At 35.6% G+C, this 21,478-nt stretch overlaps 3 protein-coding genes across 3 annotated transcripts; 2 read left to right on the top strand and 1 right to left on the bottom strand.

The window, feature by feature from the left end:
• Positions 1-536: 536 nt before the first annotated feature.
• On the bottom strand, positions 537-4,050 carry LOC112558349 (XK-related protein 6-like). The gene is made up of 3 exons (XM_025228801.1): positions 2,998-4,050; positions 2,430-2,638; positions 537-2,148 (listed from the first exon to the last, which is right to left on the bottom strand). Exons 1-3 carry the CDS (start codon positions 3,612-3,614, stop codon positions 1,280-1,282), a joined length of 1,695 nt encoding a protein of 564 aa, XP_025084586.1. The 5' UTR covers positions 3,615-4,050; the 3' UTR covers positions 537-1,279.
• Positions 4,051-4,054: 4 nt separating this feature from the next.
• LOC112558352 (coiled-coil domain-containing protein 25-like) lies at positions 4,055-11,738 on the top strand. The gene is made up of 9 exons (XM_025228804.1): positions 4,055-4,204; positions 6,209-6,256; positions 7,884-7,923; positions 8,207-8,258; positions 8,513-8,588; positions 10,154-10,257; positions 10,656-10,858; positions 11,255-11,300; positions 11,540-11,738. Exons 1-9 carry the CDS (start codon positions 4,180-4,182, stop codon positions 11,573-11,575), a joined length of 630 nt encoding a protein of 209 aa, XP_025084589.1. The 5' UTR covers positions 4,055-4,179; the 3' UTR covers positions 11,576-11,738.
• A 146-nt stretch (positions 11,739-11,884) lies between these two features.
• LOC112558350 (translation initiation factor eIF-2B subunit gamma-like) lies at positions 11,885-21,086 on the top strand. Its single transcript, XM_025228802.1, has 13 exons — positions 11,885-12,980; positions 13,216-13,350; positions 13,656-13,821; positions 14,151-14,308; positions 14,789-14,951; positions 15,226-15,334; positions 16,167-16,256; positions 16,677-16,858; positions 17,290-17,495; positions 18,157-18,243; positions 18,540-18,688; positions 19,016-19,119; positions 19,630-21,086. The coding sequence occupies exons 3-13, from the start codon at positions 13,674-13,676 to the stop codon at positions 19,680-19,682; spliced, it is 1,449 nt and encodes a 482-aa protein (XP_025084587.1). The 5' UTR covers positions 11,885-12,980; positions 13,216-13,350; positions 13,656-13,673; the 3' UTR covers positions 19,683-21,086.
• Positions 21,087-21,478: the final 392 nt, after the last annotated feature.

Genomic DNA, 21,478 nt, shown 5'->3' with positions numbered 1-21,478 from the left:
AACATCTTTTAAAACAACTAAACATGTTAAGTACATGTTACACTTTGAAATGTCCCTATCATTAATAAAACTTGAGTCACAACCTCACATACAACACTCTAAGTCCTAAAACGGACGATCTAAATTATACACTCAAATTTGATAAAGACTTAGAGGCTGAAAAGGTTTGCACCCATAGTGCATGAAATAAATGTCTTACATGAACAAGTTGCTTGAATACCACATAAATTAGAGAGATGCACCATACATAGACACACAAGGAGAGTTTTCCACAACTTTACTTTAACAATATTGCATTTTAATCAAGATATTTAGGCCTTGAAAATTAATCCCAAACATCTTAGATGTTGAAGTTTCCCTTCTAACAATGACAATGACCAAGTTTATTTGTTCCAGTGGGTATTGAACATGGGAAGGTGCTCTAGTCACAAAAGTAAAAGTTAGAAATTAAAATAGAAATAAAGTTCATTGCAAGGTGCAGCGTTAAAAAATGTCAACATGAAAAATATGAGCAAATGAAAAGAAAAAAGTTATGGGCAAGTGACAATTGTGTGTGTACATAAACAAAACAACTTACATCAAGGATATTCATGTGCGCACCTACAACCACACACACCACTGACATTCATCTGAGGTTGAGCAGCTGGACTGCAGATGGCACAAATGATTTCAGGTGCCTATTGCTTTTATGTATAGGCATGGCATAGCATTTACCTCAGCTTAATAATACAAATTCTCTCGTTTGTACAAGTTCAGGTATTGATAAAATGCGTGAAGCTTTCCTTACTATTTGTTGATCACAGAAAGAAGCTAAATCCCTCTGTTTGATACCAATCATCTTACAACAGATGTGGACAATACTGTTCAGACTATTTCAAACATGGATAAAGAGATTGCAAAACCAGCATACAAATGAAAAAGATAAAAGACTCAATAAACGACTGGCAGAAATGGCCTAAGATTGCTTGACTAACTAAAAATCTATTTAGCTAATGCAGAAGGTACATTCTTTGTTGGCCATGTTTTCGGTGCTTAAATTCCATTTGAGCTGGAAATCAAAAATTGTTTACCAAGGTACCTGAAAGAGTTTCAACAGATTTACTGCGTATCACACTGGGTAAAACAAAATCCTCTTTGATTCTCCTAAAGTCCATGTTTACTTCTTTTGTTTTGCCTACATTTAACTCCATATAGTTCTTGTCACACCTCTGATGAGAACAGATGATAGTTTTTGGTTAATTCTTGTTGCACAAAGGTGAAATACTATAGAAACCTTATATTAGATGAAGGCTTTACCTTCTGCATTGCTATTTTCAGCATCAGAATAAGAGGAGGAAATTTGATCTTGGTAGGACACTTTCTTTTGGACACGTTTCTTGACAGGTCGAACTTCTTGAAGACTCTCATGTTCCTCCTCAAGCCTGCTAATTCGCCTTGGTAACTTTGGATCTGCTTCGTCCCCATGGCTCATCTCTCTTCTTGTGTAATGCTCATTTGGACTTTCTACTGCATCATCTGTATCAGGATGAACCTCGTAGCAGATGGAACTGTAAACTACATATTTGTCACAAGGCAAGCAAAACTTGATGCTGTGAGTGGGGTGGAAATAGACATAATAAAGTAGTTGTGAACCTACATGCAGAACAAATAAAATGAGGACCACGATGAAACCCCAGATGTGGAACCAAGTGCCCAGGTCTCGTGTAAAACGGAACCAGAAAGCCAGCATGACAAAGTTTTCCACATAGAAGAGGAAGTAAAACAGTAAGTATCGGAACCTAGTGTGGCCTTCCCGCAGGTTGAGAAAGCAGAAAAGCATGACATAGCCACAGATGACATTGAAAGCCTTTTCCAGACAACGCTTGTTTTCATAAAAGGTGGTGTGCTGACTCATAAGCCATCCAGAGGCAATCACCCAGTGTAACAGGAGGAAGGCAAACACCCACTGGTCAAAAGCAGAAGCAAACAAAGCAATGCACAGGACACGTCCACCGGTTTCTGATGCACGCCACGCGAAGTAGAAAGGTAGACTACGCAAGGACAGATTCTCTTTGTCATCTCGCGAGAAGCGCAAAGATCTGTGGTAGGAGACTAGAGACACAGCCAAGCTTACCCAAGATGACAGCAATGCAACAGCACGTGTGGTTTCTGAAAAAAATATGACATGCAACATTTTATATTTTATATTAATCACCTCTTTGTGTATATAATGTAAACATTAATAAGAAAATGCTAAATCTTTTCCAAGTCAAGTAAAGTGAATTTTAAGAGTAAATAGACAACACCATATTTCTACACAAAATGGTTTTAAAATTAAAATACACTCTTTATACCAAAGGATTCACATACTAGTTTCTATTTGGGATGGATTTTGAGCATGATAAACACAAATGCCTCTGAGTCATAAATGATAAGGAATAAGTACATACCTCCTATAACATCATCTTCAGGTTTTGTCTTTACAAAAATATACAGCTGCCAGCAAAGCTGGGGGGCTGACTCAAGAAAACTTTCAAACAAACGCAGCAAGCAATTGTCAACATCTTCATACAGCATCCATCGAAAATATCGCTTCTTGTCTTGTTCACTGATATTCTTGGAGCGGCTTTTGCATCCATAATAGAAGTACTCAACAGTTCTGTTGCAAAATTTTAAAAAGCAGAATTAGTTTTAAATCACCATAAAAATAGCATAAATTGAAAAAAAAAAATTTAACATCAATACATTACAGAATATGTAGATATCTCATCACTGGGGAAACTTGGGCTATTTTAGCTTAATGTTCGCATCACCTTTTCTATGCACTTTTTCCACAGTAAAGTTGACACTCTATCTAGTCCCTACTCCTTGCCACAATAAAGAGGAGAAAGTAGTCATGGTATGTATGTGCTATATTCCCAAGATAGTCTTTCCAAAGCTGCCTACAAAGGAGACTGTAAAGAAACTAGAAAGAGGGCATGACTTTTGTTTGAAATAGGAAAAAGCAAAATGACATACCTAACAAGCGGTCCAAGTTGAAGCACAGTAAAGAAAAACCTGCAAAACCACAGCTTCTCCGACGCTGCATAAACACGCTTTTGTACTTCCTTTGATTTAAGGATCACCTGTTCCTCAATCTTGAAATCAATGATGTACCAATGCAAACTAAGCCCACAAGTGATAAGCGATGGAATCACAATCAACGCTGTGGTAACTCCTGCTGTTGTCCACTGAGAATCACGGTAATATTCAACTGCAAGCTTAATATCAGTGATGATGTCCACAATGAAGACAATAATGGAACCCACAGCTATCAAAATGTCAATCCAGCTGAAAATATACACCATATCTCCATCTGTAGTGAAAGGTCTTTTTATTCCATGTGAAACGTCTTTGGCACCCTTTATTGCCATATCAACAGAGTCATGACTTGCCCCTTTTCCCTCAACGTGATTTGTTGATCTGAGTGCTGATTGTTCACCAGGTTCACTTTGCAATTCATGGTTATCTTCTTGCTGTTTTATGCCATCATTCAACTCAAACCAGACCCCATCGTCGTTATCGCCGAATGACTCTAGGTATTTTAACCTATGCAATTCACTCCTGCGAGTTACAAGTTGTTTGAGAGCAGACATTTGTGAACGATTTAATGATCCAGGTACAGTCCAAAAGTTCAAAACTTCGCAATGAAAAACATAGTTGAAAGCTGCATAATGTTTAGAATTTTGAACAGTCGACACGCCGACACATTTGCCAATAATTTACAACATCCAAAGTTACTTCGTCCAACCACGGACCTGTATAAGGGGGGATACAGATTCATCACGAACTTACTTATACGTCCATTGATTCATGGTCCAACTGAACTCGAACACATTGTGTGTGGTGATCAGTGTCTAAAACGAGAACACTCCCGTTAACTAAGGGCATAAATTCCTAAAGTTGTGTCTCTGAATACTGAAACCGACAATTAAAACAGTTTCATTACATTAGCGTCAGATAAAGAGCCTTGTAAATAATGAAAACAAAGAAACTACTTCGAAGGCCTCCTCAACAAATGCTCTTCTGCGTCGGAAATAAACTTTGTCGTTGCTGTAGTCAGTAGAGAGAGGGTTAGAGACTGTTTGTGGTCTACGTTGAACTACGTTTTTACCAAGTGTCTGTGGGTTAGAAGCTAACAACCCACGAAAAAAATCAATCATGGTTTTATTTTTTACAAGTAATGGTAAGGCATGACAGGTGTAGTGAAACTTTCCCTCTAAACATACAACGTGGGTCTTTCGACGGTTTATATCGTTACGTTATTCCTTTTCTTGTAGTCACCGAACATTTTTGAAACACACGATTTAAAAAGTTGACTAAATAATGTTTAAAATCACCTTAAATGTTGTACATGTATCATTCTAGTCGACAGGGTTAACAAAAGGAAACCATGAAACATGCTACTTTTACGTTACATGTGACGAACCTACTGGAACTTGTTGGGGAGTCTACTATAGTTTTGCAGATTCAGAAGTAGTGACTAAGGTTTAATAGATGTCTTTTATCCAAGAGAATACGAAGACTTGTCATACTTTGCAGGGAGTGCAGGATGACTGCTTCTTAACAAGTCATCACATAGAGTGATGTGGGAAGGTTGCAGGATTCTTATAATGAATAGTCATTCTTACTGTAAATCTCAAAGAAAATAAAAGTTGTTACAGTAAACCTTTAAAAGGACATTTTAAGTGACACACAGCCAACTAAAAATATGTGCAGAATAACACAAAAGATTCATTCTCTTGAAGCAAATGCCAAACATTCACCAGAAAAAGTTAGTAGTATTTTTAGCTGGCAACTTGAGGATCTTGACTTTACAGATGACATCAGCCTGTTGTCCCACAAGCAACATCATGCACAGACAAAGCTCACTCGGGTCGCAAAAAAGCAGCAATGACTGGTTTGACCATCCACATCAAATAGAAGGAGGTAATATGGGTCAACAACAGGCAAGAAGCCCCATTCCAACTACATGGGGAATGTATAACAGAGTGATTGTTTCACCTACCTTGGCAGCATATAGTCAGCAAAGATAGAGGTACAGATGAAGATATAAGAAACCGAATAAACAAAGCCAGTCTTGCATTTACGACCTATCTGGAACTCCAAGGCATTATCTTCACACATCAAGATCCATATCTTTAACACAAATGTAAATTCAGTCCTTCTGTATGGATCTGAGATATGGCGTGTGACAAATGCCATCACTAACAAGATACAGACATTTATCAACAGATGTCTACGCCACATCCTCAACATCAGATGGCCCGAAGAGATCTGAAATATAGACCTGTGGGAGAGGACCAACCAAAAACCTGCCAGCCAAGACATCAAGAAACGGAAGTGGGGCTGGATCAGTCACAGCTTGCAAAAGCCGGCCAACAATTTAACATTTTGGTTCCTAAGTTTCATCAGATCATTTGGTACATTTACAATAATCACAGGACCTTATTGTCTTGAAGAGGAATTCTCTGGGAATGGAGAAGCATTTGTTCATCCAGAACCATCAAGCTTCCCCAGAAATTGAATACACATAACACAAATATTGTTTGATTTATATAGCACATAGTCACAGTCACAGAGGAGAATGTTCGTGCTGCTTAATTAGGAGATATGGATGCCATACGAAGGATGGAAGGAGAAACAACCATGCAGAAAAGTAATAAAAGACACAAAGAAGAATCGCGGAACAGTAAGGTTGGAGAGTGCAGAGGAAGTTGAGCAGATACACTAGTCAATTAACTATAATCACAACTATTGACAACTATTTGATTGGTGTAAGGTGTAAAGTTCATGAAGCAGACATGTTTTTAGTGCACAATTAAAGGATTTGGTGGTAGAGGGGAGATATAGAAGGGAAGAGAGTTCTACTGTTTTGCAGCATAGCAACTAAAAATCTGGTGACATTGTGTGGTTGTTCTGGGGATGGGGATAGTTATCAAAGAGTGGAATAGTCTGGTTAGGATGTAGGGGAAGGGAAATTCAAAGAAATAGAATACTTGGTACATGACAAGAATTTTTAAAAAGGCATCTTTCATTCTCCCCAGCTCTTGTACCAAACTGTGACTGTATCTGGACTGTTTAAGAAGTTAAATTCTGAGGTTCACTTTTGACCTTAAGGTAAACTTGTCTTTAGTTATAACCCATGAGAATATTCAATAATGTACTCATAAAAGGTGTTCTGTTCCAGTTGTATCACCGCCATATGTCATATATATGGGAGTGGATAAACATGAGAGTGAGTACTATTACATATTTTGAGAGAAACTGAACAATGAAAAACGGTAACAGAAAATGTTTGGACCATTACAAAGACACCCTAGGTCAAAATGCAAGAAGCTAACATAAAAATTTAGTGATAACAGAAATTATCATTTTGTTCAAATGCAAAACATTTTTGGAAAGGATTTTGATTATGTTACCAAAATGTGATTTTTCATAAGGACAGGAATGTGTAAATATCTGTCAAAGGAAAAGAACTGTAAAGCTTAAAGAGGTGCCTTTGGTTCAAGAAAGCTGTTTTTATAGTCAAATAATACAGGATGAGCCACATAAAACTGGTATATCTCCTGAATTAAACCATGGGCTACGTGGATATGTACTGGTTCTATGTGGCCCAACCTGTATTTTATTCATCTATGATAAACTATTAAGCAGCTCATTTGTCAACCCTTACAATTGTTTTTTAAAGCAGATAAACAGTTCAAGCCATAAGTTCTCGGTCAACATTCAGTAACACTAAGTGAATTTATGATAGTAGCAGTAAGATTTTCCTCCAATGGTTTTGCTGTCAGTCTCACAAACAAAATTTGCATCCAAAGGAGAGCAACTAGATTTTTCAAAACAGGGTTTATCTTGCATTACAGATCACTGAAACAGGTTTTCTAAGAAAAAGTATAGTCTTTTGATTTGTTGTCCATTAGTCAAACTTTGGTCTATTTCATAAATCAAAGTGCCTATGTTTGTGTGTGTGTGAATGAGGCACAAATGTCTGACACATGACAATCAGATTCATACTATTTAATCTGCACCAACTTTTACAGGAATATTTGTTTTCATAGTCTTAGGTTGTTTGGTTCATGTGTGTTTCTCCGGAACATGTTTATTTTTACATTCTAAGATATTACCACTAGCTCCAGAGGAAACAATAATCTAGAAGAAATTGCAATATATGTTTGTATACAAACGTGGACAATATCATAATTTAGAGGAAAGGGATAGCTGAATGGTTATCCAAATTAAGAGGCATGTCAGTTCAGTAGCCTTGTTTCACAGTCAGTTCTCTCACTCAATCCAGCTGTTGGGAATGAGTGCCTGTCTCCATAGAGTTAGGGAAGATGATGCAATTAGGAAGTGTAGATAGGTTTGTCCTTGCATAAATCTGGCTCAAGAAAAGTGAACACCTCTCTCCAATTTTAAGGGATAGCCTTTACCTTTAATATTGTAATTTGATGATGGTGCAAAAGATAGTGGGGAGAAAGAAAGTGACCCGTTGCAAAAGCATGGGAGAGCAGAAGAGTCATTGGCAATACTTCCATTTTTATCTCCCCCTTCACATAAAACATCCTGTCCTTGTTGCCAAGCCATTAGCTGTCAGCATGTTAGGGAATATCACAAGTAAAAGTGTTTAATTATTTCACTATAATGATGCTGTGCATGAATGAGCTTAAAATGTTAGATTGAAAGCTGGTAACTAAATCACAACTGGAAGAGTTAGTGGCAGAAAGCAACCCAGTCAAAGTTGGAGATCCTGGCTGGTGTGTGTGTGTAGTTCTAATATAAGTCCATTTGATGTGCTACATGAATACACATGCAGTAAAAGTATATTATTACATTTTATCTTGGTTATTCTGTTTTCTTGCCAGATGAAGAATTGATACGTTGGGGATGGCCCGAAGATGTATGGTAAGAATATTTGTTTTGCTTTATTCATTTGTATGGATCATCTTGCTTTACTGCACCTAATCCTTTCCTGCTTTTTTTCCCATTTCATCTTAACTTTTGTTTTTAATTGAGCTTTATTGCTATTTTCAACAGCCTGTCAGCATTAATTAAAAGATGATAAAATATTTTTTCTGCTATCATCATCTCAGCATCAAAATTATTAAAAAGTAAATATTAGAACACTTATTTCTTATATCTATAAATTGTCTGCTAACAAACATGTTTAGAAATGTGACATTTGCAGGTTCCATGTTGACAAAGTATCATCGGCTCATGTGTATCTGAGGCTTCATGAAGTAAGTATTATCAACAATCATTCTGACTTAAGCAAATGACTTAGTACCATTCCTCTAATCTTTCAGAGGGAGAACAGATAGAAGTGTAAATAACACTATTATGGTGTTAATTGTATATCACAGTTTAATAAAGTTAATTAAACTGACTGTAGTAACTGAAGTGTAGCAAAAAAAGCTGGAATACTCATAAATAAATACACATTTATCTCGCCTTTTTTCCACTTTAAGCACTCTTTCTGTTTTATTTGAAATAGGGCGAGACACTTGATGATGTGCCACAAGCTGTCATTGATGACTGTGCTCAGCTTGTCAAAGCCAACAGTATTCAAGGTTTGTGTGAAACTAATGTGAATTGAAATCTCACTGTACACTAGTTTCTGTATTTGCTAGTGGCTATACTACAGCAACTCTTTATTCATTGGTCTCCTGAACTGCTTACTCTTGATGACGAGGCTACAGCAGGCATGATTCACTGGCTGCAATGATACATCTCTTCAGGCTCAATGATCGATGTATGAATGCTTGCCAGTACAGAGGTTTTTCTATTCCTGTGCTTAGTGAAGATGTTGATCACTCAAAACTCGAGAATGTTCCTTTTAGACCAGATGTGCCTAACTTACGGGCCACATCTGGCCTTATGTGGCCTGTTCATTTTAACCAGTGCATAATTTCATTTTTAATGTTGGCATGATTCTGGCAAAACCAATTTTACATCATGTCGAGTGCGGCCCTGAGGCGAAAAAAGGTTGAGCACCACTGTTTTAGACCTTTGTTCCCTTATTATTTAGAACAGCATATAACATATCAATAACTGGTCCTGAGACTGAGACTGCTTTGGTGCTTGCTTGGATCTTGCTCTTTCTACCCCTTCAGATAGTATTAGACCTCTCTTTTACTGGGTTTTCTAAAAATATTTTTTATTAAGTACAGAACTATGTCACTCCTCTCTTTTGTTTTCTGCTCTGGCTACCCACTTGTTCTCATATTCAGTACAAACTGTCTGTGCTGGGTTTTAATTTCTTTGCTGCCTCCTGCCGTATTTCTCTGAACTTCTCTTCCCTAAGAACTACTGCTTCACATTTCCAGGCTTAAAGACCATCCACACCAAAAAGTAATGGCACCAGCCACTAACCCCCCCCCCTTTTTTTTTTGTTGCTTATGTCTGCCTTTTGATAACGTCTAGAATGGTTTGTTGTGTTTGTTATTTTTCAACATAAGCTTTATAAGTTATTTGGTGATAACACTCAACTAAAGATACAACTGTTCAAGAGAACTATATTTGAAGTTCTAAGTCTGATGCTTCCTGAAGTGTACTGATTAAAACACTCATTTATCACTATTGCAATAAAGACCAAGAGGTCTTGGTTCAAATCTTGTCTTGGAACACTTTCCATGAGTGAAGCCTGTTTGCTAAGCTTTCTCTTGAATTTTCTCTGGGTACACTGGTTTCCTCCCACCTCCATCATACCTCTTCCCTCATAGTGCAAAATGGGGTCAAGGTAGAAACATTTTCTTTGCCAAACCAACCATCTAAATTTTGGTCCAACCTTGAAACCCATTTCTTTCAAACAGATTGTTCAACAAGCTACTGCTCACTTCTCAATTCTTCATCTATGTTTGTCATTTTGTAGCCTGCAAGTTGCAAAGTAATTAAGAGGCTGTGTGTTTCATTTCATATTAAGCCATTGGTTCATGTGTAGACATGTGAGCACAGCATTCTGAAGTTACCTTAACATGGGAAAATGCACTTCATAATTTCTGTCAAATTCTGAATTACTATAATTAGGTGATGAGGAAAAAATTAAAGACTCTCAAAACCACATCCACACTGAGATGTAGGTGATGTGACACTCTTGTGCATTATTAATATATATATATTTATAATTTATGAGCAGGAAACAAATTGAACAATATTGATATTGTTTACACCATGTGGGCCAATCTTAAAAAAACACCAAGTATGGACGTTGGTCAAGTTGGCTTTTACAAAGACAAAGAAGTGAGTGGCTTTTATAAATAATATATTTATAATTTGTTCTTTTTTTAATATCTAGCTGAAAAAAATATATGAGTTTTATATATATATAAGAGTGTGCCTGCATTAATGTCCGAACATGCATGCACATTCATAGGTGTTCCGCTCTGTTTAATTTTTGAACATTTATTCATTTTACCTTTAATCAAGATTAAAATGTGTAGAAAACTGATTTATTAAAGCCTTTGCACTTGATAGTTATGCAAATGGCATACCTTAAAATATATTTCACTAGTAAAACCCTTGTTGATGCATTAAGCTGCACAGATCAATTGTGAAAATAGTAAGACTTAGCAATCTTTGACATAGAATATTTTTTCTAACACCTTGCAATTTTGTTGTAATTTTCTTATGTTGTATAGGTGAGGAAAATACATGTGGATCGACGACAAAATGAACTTGTAAATCGGCTTAACAAGACAAAAGAAGAAAGAAATGTTGACTTCAGGGCAGAGAGGGAAGCAAGGGATAGGCGTGAACGAGAGGACCAGAAGAGAAAACAACAGGAAATAAAACAGAAGGAAAAGGAGGAGGAGAAGCGTAGGCAAGAACAAGCTGAATTAAGGTCTGTTTCAAGGCTGTATTTGCATAGTGCATTTTCTGATCATCTAATAAGTTATATTTCTTAAAAACTTTTAAGTTTTGAAATTAATTTTAAAGTAATATTGTAGATTTGTATGGCACTTAATAACACATTTTAGAGGCAGGCTCAAAGCACTTGATAGTAACAATAATGGGAGCTGGTCACGAAGGAAAACCTGAACACCCCTGACTTCTCACCCCCATCCAGCCCTGAAGTGCAAAAGTGTCGCCGTTGCAAGGCAGCTTTTAAGGAAAATCATGATAGTACAGGGACTAAATTCATAATTTCATAGATGTGAAACCTCTAACAAGCATTATTGTTGGTGAATGAATACTGCCATGCTGCTTGTGAATATCATGCTTCTTTTTCTTTTTTTAGGTCTTATACTTCTTTGATGAAACCAGAAAATATGACATCAAATAAGGTATATCTTTTCCTTTCAAACTTTGAGGATTATCAGATCTTGTTTAATCAATCTCATCTCCAAGATAGTCTAAAAATCAAACATTCATGACAAGAGGTAGATGTTCTCTGTTGAAAATATATCTCAAATATATTTGGTGTATTTTCTTATATGAACAGGATACAGAGGTTGAAGAAAACTATCATGCAGTGAAAGTATTTAACTGATGTTTATTTTTGTATTCTCCCTTGATTCTCCAGGATACTGGTAGCAGTGATTCTGATGACTTCATGTAAAGTACAATGGATGCAGTGGATCTGCTGAAGATGGAAAGCATTTACCAAGGGCTCACACTGTTTATAACTGTCCTGAGAGGAAGTTCAAATCAGGATAAAATGAACTGTGAATACAAAGGACTCCAATCTCACTGAAACAATTTAAATAAAAAAAAAAATCTAAGAATTTCTGTCATTGATTTATATGCAAGTGCATTCTCTTTCTTCATGTTCTACCTTGTACCATCTTCATAGTGCAATGTTAGTTTCCAGCAATTCGAGTAATCATCAAGGAGTCAAATTATCAGGTCTTGGGTGGCCATGTGACCATTTTGTCTTCTGCTGATGTACTGAACATTTATTGATACCCATATTATACATGGCAAGAAGAAATTGTCTTTTATAGAAGTTATGCCTGTGTTGTAGTATCTATTACCCTATTGACCAGGATGTTTATTTTTGAATGTAGAAGAAGCCAAAAGTGAACTCGGATATTACAGCTCTAAATTTTTCTATGGGAAGTTAGCACTCACAACTGCGACGTACTTTATCTTCCTCAAGGTTTAAAAAAAAAATATTTAAGGACATAAAGGGGGTTCATAAGGCTGGGTCTGTAAATACCATATAGTTTCCCCATGTTTTTATCTAGATTTAAAAGTAAGAGCAAATACTTGCACTGATTAACTGAGGGCCCATAGAGTTGACTGGTGGAAGATGGTTTTGAAATGGGGGACAACTGACAAAAGAAGGGACTATATTACAGACTCCCATCATGTCTTAAACTGAAACAGGTTGTCTCAGTTAAGAAAGATTAAGTAAACCGGATGAACTGAACAAGAATGTATGAATCAATGTAATACAAGTAACGTTTTTTGAAAGTAATCATAATATCTTTGATATTTAAAATAGTACAGCAGACAATCCTGCAATATGTTAAAACCATATTTATAAAACTGAATCAACAGATATCAGTGTCTCAAATAGACCGCAATCACTGTATACAGAAATGGTAAAGCATGAAGTGCTTGAGGCCTCCTTGGTTGTCATAGATGTATTATTTCGTAATTTTCACTCTATGACTGGGGAAGCAGATATATTTGAGCTGCAGCTGTAATAAATATTAACTGTTTTTATCACGAAACAGTAATTCGCCAAAATGACTTATTTTTAATATTCAGCTATCAACTTTTTTTTAAAGATGATGAAGTCAGGAATGGCTTGTAAAAGACTTGTATTCGATCAAGAATATGGTGAAGAGTTTCAGCAGTTTCGCATTCTTCTTTATGGGGAATATCCACAAACTCCATCGTGGTGATGACTACGCAAAGGGGAATTTACTCTTCATCGACAATCTCATCTGTGCCGTATCGCGATCGCATAGCCAACGTGCATACGCAATATTATCCTTTCGACATCATCATATGCAGTATGTTTGTTTCAGCTGATTACACGTTACCTTTAATTTAATAATAATATAGACTGTAAATAATTAAAGGCTACTTTATTGTTATTAATTACGACATCTCGTGCTCATTTATGGTCTCAAATGCATGTGTGCGGTAGCACAAATCGCGAAAAAAAGAACGAAAATAGCAATTTTGAGCAAGTTACTTAAAAACAATAAAGTAAGAATGTTATATATGAGGGACAATATTTTCCAGTCGCTGTTTTAGCGGTTTTAAAAATTCGATCGAGTGAAGCGTCTGTCGCTACGGGTTGTGCATATGCAGCGTCTCTGCGAAGCGTGGTTAATGAACTCAAGACTAAGAAGTCATCACCTTCAGTACTAAGTGCAGGCATGTTTATTTTATTTTATGAAATAGACTATATGACATTAGGCATTTGTTATTTCTGAAAATGTTTATGATATTGATCGGGGTTATACTGACAATCTGACATATCCAGATGATAATGAAACAGATGATGCAACACCTTAATCAAGTTCAAGCATCCACCATTTGTTATAAATGCATGTGTCTTATTTATCTTTAGCATTTATGAATTAATACTGAAAATTAATTTATAGGGAAATAGAGCGGAGCGTAGAAATAAAAGAGTTGCAATCATAATTGATCAAATCCACATTCTCTATGTGATGCAGATAAGAGAAACTACAGACATGGAGTTCCTACCGATTGTGATGGCAGCCGGTACTGGGTCCCGTATGACTCACCTCACAGTACAGTGTCCAAAAGCTTTGTTGCCTGTGGGAAACTATCCAATGATTTATTATCCCATACACATGCTAGAACGCTATGGGTTTCAAGGTATTAAATTACAAATGGAATTAACTGTTCTAAAAACATATTAGTTTGAAACTTAGGTGACAAACGTTTTCAGATGTTACAACACAAATAAAATTTGTCTCTAGTATAATACAACATGCATTTTGAAAAACATATTGTACAACCTTTAGAAAGGCCTTATAGGAAAAGAATATGATTTCTGTGGAAAAAAGGGATTATTTTGAACTGTGAATCTATAGAGAATACTTTTGGTTTTTGTTCTGCCTGTGATCATAACTATGGAGTTGCATTTGTTCGCTATCAACTTCAAGTTTTGTACTGCCATATCGTAATTTAATGCTGATTTGCAGAAGTGATTGTTGTGGTCTTTGACGCCTACGAAGCTGAAATTCGCAAGGTCTTGCGTGAAAACTGTGGTGTAACAATAAAGATGGAGTTTGTTGGTATTCCTCATACAGAAGAATGGGGCACTGCTGAAACTCTTCAGCATATTCGCGATCGAATACAAGTTAGAAGCCGTTCCTGACTTTATCATCTTTAAAAAAAACTATTTTAAATAATGTTAATACACATTTGTATTCACACCTTAGATGCAAAATGATAATCTTATAAACTTTTTAAGATTCACAAACAAGGTCTAATTCTCCTGGATATTTCTCTTAAGACATTTAATTACCTTGGCAAACACAAATTATATTTATAAGTAGTTTGCATAGTATCTATTTGGTACATAGGTTTTCTTTTATCATATTTCATTTGTTTTATGTTCTTAAGATTCTGTCATGTCTACAGAACTCATAAAGTTATGTTTCCTGTTTGGAAAAAAGTTGATTGGTAATTTATTTTAAGTAGTCTTCCCTCTTATGATTAAACTCTTAGGAACTTGAGAAGATGCTGTTATCATGTTCATAGGTGGATTCATATGACCAATTATGTTGCAGCTTATATACAAAGGTTTATACATAATGGTGATGATTTGTATTCACAGACAGACATACTTGTGGTTGGCTGTGATTTGATCACTGATCTGGACCTAAATCAGGTAGCCAATGTACATCGCAAACACAATGCCTCAGTCACAGTTTTGCTTTCCAAGCTGCCAGAAAGTGGAGATTTACCGACTCCAGGCCAAAAAGGGAAATCAGAACCAGGTTACAATAATACTGTTAATTGCTTTAAATGATGTTTAGCTACTATGGCTGGTATCCCTCAGATATATTTTAATTTGTTTCACAAATCACATTAAAGCCATAGATCAGACAAATACAAGTTATCACAAAATATAACTTTTGCTTTTTGGCAATTTTTGTGTAGTCTACTTTAAACTATGGTCAACCATCATGTAAGCATTAACATCTAAGTACTTTTTGAAAGAAAAGGATGATAAATCTGATGGAAACTGGCAGATCTCTTGCTGTGTTTCAGAAAAGGTTTGCTTTGGTACCGATGAACTTGAAGAGAGGTTATTGATGACGAAAACTGTCGCAGACATGGATGAAGGAGGCGAAGCACTTTCTGCACGACAACTCAAGATGTGAGTTCAAAATTTAATTTAACAGTTCTAATTCTTTATAAAAGACAAAATATCCATCAACTTTGAAGCAATGTAACTCAAACCAGTACACAAAAGATTCAGTTTAATGGGGGTTATTTTTGACAGTTTTGTCACACATTAAAGTGATGTGTGTTTTTTTTGTTTTTTTATGTGCTTAAAATTTGAACCAGATTTGTCTTGTAAATCAGATTACAGCTATTTAAAGTTCATTATCCTTAAAATTCTTATTTATCTACCTGAAAGATTGATGATTTTGTCATAGTTCACAAAAGAGGTCATACAAGTTTGTAAACAAATTAGAAGGAGTGGCATATAACTTATTTTGAAGTAAATATGTCTTTCCAGATTTTAATTTTTTTTTATCCCCCGTGTGTCTTTTAGCAAAATTTTTTTCCATCACTTGACAAGAAAGTTAGTGTCGGTAATTTCTCATATAAACTACTTGGGGATGTCTAATGCTTGAAGCTGGCATATATGAGAGCATCAAACATGGTCCAAACTATAGCAAACTGTAACACAATCACAGCAAATTCAAACAAATTCAACTAAGTAAGATAGAGATGCAGTTTTTGTTTTTTCTTATATTTTCCTATACTTTTATGACAACATAGAAAAATTGTGCCTTTTAAAAAAATTAATTTTGTGTGCTGGTACCTAGTGATAGTTATAAGACAGCTATCCATACAGAGAAAATATATATGTACATAAGAAGAAGGTTTGGTTTATTTTATTCTACATTTTAAACCCATAGAATAGATGTAGTAGTAGCTGATGCATATTCACAAAAAATACTGACTTTTCTATTTCTCAGATATCCTCATATGAGAATACGGACAACTTTTACCGATTGCCACATGTACCTTATGAAAAAATGGGTGGTTGACTACCTTGCTTATAGCAAGTATGATTTACTTTTCAGAATAATTTTTTTCTTGTTTTACTGCTTGTCTATGTATGATGAACCCTTAACATAATGATGATGATGAAAATGATGATAATGATAATGGTGGGCTTATATACAGGTAAATTCAAAGAAAGAAGAACAAGCAGCATAAATTTGTTGTTGCCTAGTATTGTTAGTACTATATTCTTTTTGTAAGTTTTTACTGTCATCTGAGTGTTTGCTGGCAGCCTAAGTGCAAACAAAAGACCATACCACACTTTGTGTATAAACAATAAAATAAATATTCAGCCTCTCCTGGCTGGAGGCTTGGTAACAGAGTTATTTTTTTAAGTTTGTGCAAGCTTTAATGAAATGTATTATTATCTGCTTGCATCTTGTTACATCTGTGGTGTGATTAACCTTTTACTATTTCTGTAGGGACTGCAAGAAAATGACATCAATCAGAGAAGAGCTTTTACCTCGGATTGTGAAAAAACAGTTTCCTTCAGGAAAGAGGCTGAAAAAGAGTCGCAGCATGTGGAAAAAGCCTGTCTCAGAACTTGAGCAAGACCTTGTTGATGACTTGTCTTTAATGATACCAAACATCAATGAATTGCCAGGTTTGTTTGCTCTCTTTAATTTATTGCTATGATCTCAGGAAAGTTGGGTGGATTTGGAGGTCATATTATGTAGAATTGTTTATCCACAGTAACAATTGTTACTAGATGATGAAATCTTGTGATAAAATGGACCTGAAACATATATTAGTATTTGAAGAGAGTCAAAAACTATCTTATGGTCAGACTGCATGGAGTATCATATCTTTATTCTAAGTTTTAAAGATTATGACATTTTCTCTCCTTGTGTTCTCCGTGGCTTTTACTTTGGTGCTGTCATTTTTCCTCTCTTTGTTTCTACTTCTGTCTGCAAATTGTTTTTCCCTTTTAAAAGCACATACATAATAAAATTATTATGCTCATTGTAGGTATAGCAAAATATCACCTGAATTTAATTATTGCTCTGCAACCCTCTTTTTATGAATTGTTTTTAGATATCTACGCGTTTAGTGAACATGCAGCAGAACAGAAAAAAAGCTCAGACATAAAAAAGCTGGCCCAAGAAATGTCATCTTGGTATGATCCCCGTGGGCAGGAAGCTGTAGAAAATGATGTCATTCGTTGCTTCACCTACATCCAAAGTACAGGCTTTTGTATGCGCACAAATACCATTGGCACTTACTGTGAAGCTAACAGACAGGTAGACAAATGAGAATTTTTGTAATTTCATTTTGTTTTAGTCATTCATTTATCAAGTTTTATTTTTAAATTTTGAAATTACCCAATATTTTTTTGACTAATACCTAACTTGTAGGCAAAAAAAGCATGTTTATGTACCACATGGGGGCTGTGTGCAACTACACCAAATGGGTAATAAAACCTAACAGTCAGCTAAATGTTAGTATAAAATATTAGTTGTTTAGCTAACTGCTAGGGGATAGTTTACAGCTATAGGCACCACGCCCCTGGTTACTACTGGAAAAGATATTTGGATTTACACAGTATGCAAATAAAATAATTGCATTTAGCATATGCTTTACAGCACATATAACTTATGTGTAAGTCTTAATTGACCAAAAGTGTCCTTATAGAAGAGAACGATACATAACTAAATCATTAATTATAGAAGTATATAACTAAAATACTAATTAAAGTGTATGTCATTCAGTCCTTCATATGTTTGGTTTGGGGAGGTGAGGAACATAGGTCTTGGTACAGCTCTTTCATCAATTCTTTAGACTTATCACTTACTAAGTGCAGCATTCAGATGGTTTTTTTAAAGTCACACATATATTTATAAACGATGTAAGTTGAAAATACCCTTAAAGTTAGAAGATAAAAAGTGAAAAGATGATTTTCAGATCTCCAAAGTGATTGAAACACTTGTGCCTGGCATAAAAGGAAAGGGACTTATACATCCATCAGCAACAATCAAAGACAAGTCTCAGGTATGAAGTATATTGTCTGATCGTAATGAGGTGTGCGCTTTAACATTTCTTTTACTTGATGGACCCAATAAGACTTAAAAATATTTATTTCTGGAAGTGACAGATTTTACAGTTATTAACAACATTCAACTGTACTAAATTATTGATGGTTGTAGCTGCTTTATATATTTTTAATTTAAAAAAAGTTTGAATAGTTTAGTACTTTCCAGTTACAGAATAAAGTTTTCCACACTAATGAACCGTACATTTTAATTGTAAAAATATTGCTGTTTTGACCTCTTCTATTTGATCTTTAGATTGGTCCAGATTGTCTTGTGGCAGAAGGAGTAGTTATTGGAGAAAAGGTTTCTGTAAAGCGGTCCATCATTGGAAAAAAGTGTATCATAGGTGATAAAGCAAAGATTGCTAATTCTGTCATTATGGATGATGTCGTCATAGGGGAAAGGTATTCTCTTGTTTTCTTGTTATTTTAACTTCATTCCTTATGTTTAGCTGTAGCTGTATTATTACATACCTGTAGGCATGCAATATAGTGTGATAGATTAGAGCATGTGTTTTTGTGTTTCTGTACATACATGTGCAGAAGTGCATGTGTGTACTGTTTTACCTAGTAAACAATGAAGGTTGTCATGCTTCAAACAGCAAGAAGAAACATTGTCTATCAAGACATTCAACTAGATTAATGTCAGGACACTTTGTACTGGTATTTAGCCATGAATGCTTGGATCCATTTGCTTGTTGGTATCTGATCAAAGCTGTTGTGTTCTTTCAGCTGTATTGTGATGAACTGTGTGATTGGTTCCTCTGCCAGTCTGGGGGAAAAATGTGAACTCAAAGACAGCGTAATAGGACATGCCACACAACTGGCAGCTATGAGTAAGTTTTCATTGTTATATGTGTGTGTATGTTGCATTTATTTTTTTGTATTTGTACATGGGTTTTCTTAACTAAACATATTGCTCAGAAGGGCAAATTTTTATGTTATCATATATATTCACATTTGTCACTTATTCAATAGCATGTGTTTTTCATAAGATTATTTATTTAGAATCTGTTTTTATAAGTCAGGCTGTTCTAGAAGTGTTTGGTATATTTAGCAGGTTTATTTAAAGATGGAATGTCAACTCACATTATTACTGTGATGCCATAAGCACAGACACAGAATTATTCACAGTGTGCTGTATAACTGACCTCAGAGCTGAGACTTTAGAGAAGACAGCTTCCATCTCATGACCAATAATACTAGAGAAATAAAAATCTCTTAAGCTATAAACTTATGTGTTTGACAGCTTAATAATTGTGAATTTGCTGTCATGACATAAGGAGAAAAGATCAGTAGGCAAGTTGACATGGTTTGTTGAGATTGGTCAGTGTCTTTTTTTCCAGGTAAATATAGTAATGAAGTGATAACAGATGTGGAGGGGTCTATGGAAGTCTGAATATTATGTGTGGCCATAGAGAATACTGGAACAGATCTACTACTAGCCAAGGTGTCCAGAAGCCTGGGAAAATGGTGTCCATCAAGTGATGAGCTCTCAAGCCATGTCAGTGGCACACGAGTAACATAGATTATATTAATTTTTAGCCCTTGCTGCTCTGCTTTTGGTCTTAGTGTGAGGAGTACATTAGGGAAGATTAGGGAAGGTGAAAGGCAGCTGAATAGTGTATGTTGGTCTAGTGTGGTTCAACCAGAGTGCATTTACTTGAAATTAGCATATATTGTGGGCTAGTTTGCAGAACCTCATAGAAAAAAGTTTTAAATCAGCATGATGAAACTACAAGTAATTTTCTATTGTACCTCCCCCGCCTCTCCCCATGCACATCCCTCTGAAAATCTGTTTGGCATTTAATGAAGGAAATCTCCAGGATGTTTAGTTTCACAAGGGCTATAGATAAAGTAGATAAAGGGTACATAAGCTAATTTGAAAATGGAAGGAGGCTGTAACAAGAGATATTTTTTAAGTGTAGCTGGAAGTTTCACTTGTACAGAACTGTGCTGGACTCTCTGGGACAAAGGGAATAATAATAAAGTGTGTGTGCACGTGAATGTGTTTGCAACTTTTTTTAGTTTATTCTTTTCATGAATGAAGTACTTTAGAGGCTGAGAATATAAGGCTTCAGTTCAGTTTGGAGCACCTGAATGATCTTGCTTTGCTGCAAAGACATGCTTAACAGTCTCGACCAAACTGTTCACCAAGTGGGAGAAGGGTTGGGAGAGTCTACCACTGTCAGAGTAATAAGGCAGTGATGGGCTGGCTCTTATTTTCCTTAAGCCTGTTATAGTATCATTGTATTCAGAGGACAAATGTGATACTTATAGAAAGCTTTGTGATTTTTATCTAAGACTAAATGCAGATAGTAGAACTAATGATTCAAGATTTATTACTTTATTGCATAGACAGGAACTAATCACAGCAAGGGAACTGTTACTATATTCCCATCACATCTCTTTCTTTTGAATACTCTTCTATTACTCTTTAGCACATGATTCACATTAGAGTATGTATTTTGTGTGATGACAGTAGTTTTCTAGTCTAGAGTGTCCTTACTGTCACTAGCTTTTGGGGGAAAATGACATAAAATGTGTTTGGCGTATGGGAACTGGTAATTTGATTATAACTAAGATCTGTTTTTCATGTACTGAAAGTCATGACAAATGAAAACTGTGACTAATGAATATGGGCTGGGTTGTATCAAGGGTAAGTGGACAGTTTTACAAATCTACTCATTTTTGTTATTTAAAAAAAAAGACACAAATGCTTATGCAACCCATCACTGCTTGCTGATTCAAATGCTAGTTTTCCTTTGCATTAAAATTATTAAAAGGTCATAATGTGCTTGCATTTCTGTCTCTTATGTTTCCCCCTTTTTTACATTGTGTATGCTATAATAGCCACTATTATTAGTTCTGGCTGGTCTTCAGTGTGGTAGAGCTGCAAATAGATGGTGGTGGATAGTTGTCAGTGCACATCATCTAAAGAGTGAAGAAGATGGTGAGGGATAAGGATACTATATACCTGCCACTTAGACCTAGTGTTAAAAGGTAAGACAAATGAAAACACCTTTCACCTAACTGATGGACACTGATGTTTAGTTATTTTCTGCTCAAAACTTCTGGTGGCAAAAGAATAATTTACTACATCAGATCTAAAAGACTGGTCTGAGTAGTGGAAGTATGTTTCAGGAATGAAAATAAACTGACCAACTCCAACTGGAGATGTGCAAATATGCAAAC

This window comes from Pomacea canaliculata, linkage group LG2 (genome assembly GCF_003073045.1).
Source record: "Pomacea canaliculata isolate SZHN2017 linkage group LG2, ASM307304v1, whole genome shotgun sequence".
In the NCBI taxonomy this organism is placed as follows: Eukaryota; Metazoa; Mollusca; class Gastropoda; order Architaenioglossa; family Ampullariidae; genus Pomacea; species Pomacea canaliculata.
Note: the sequence above shows the minus strand (reverse complement) of the source record. Positions and strands in the feature narration are given on the sequence as shown.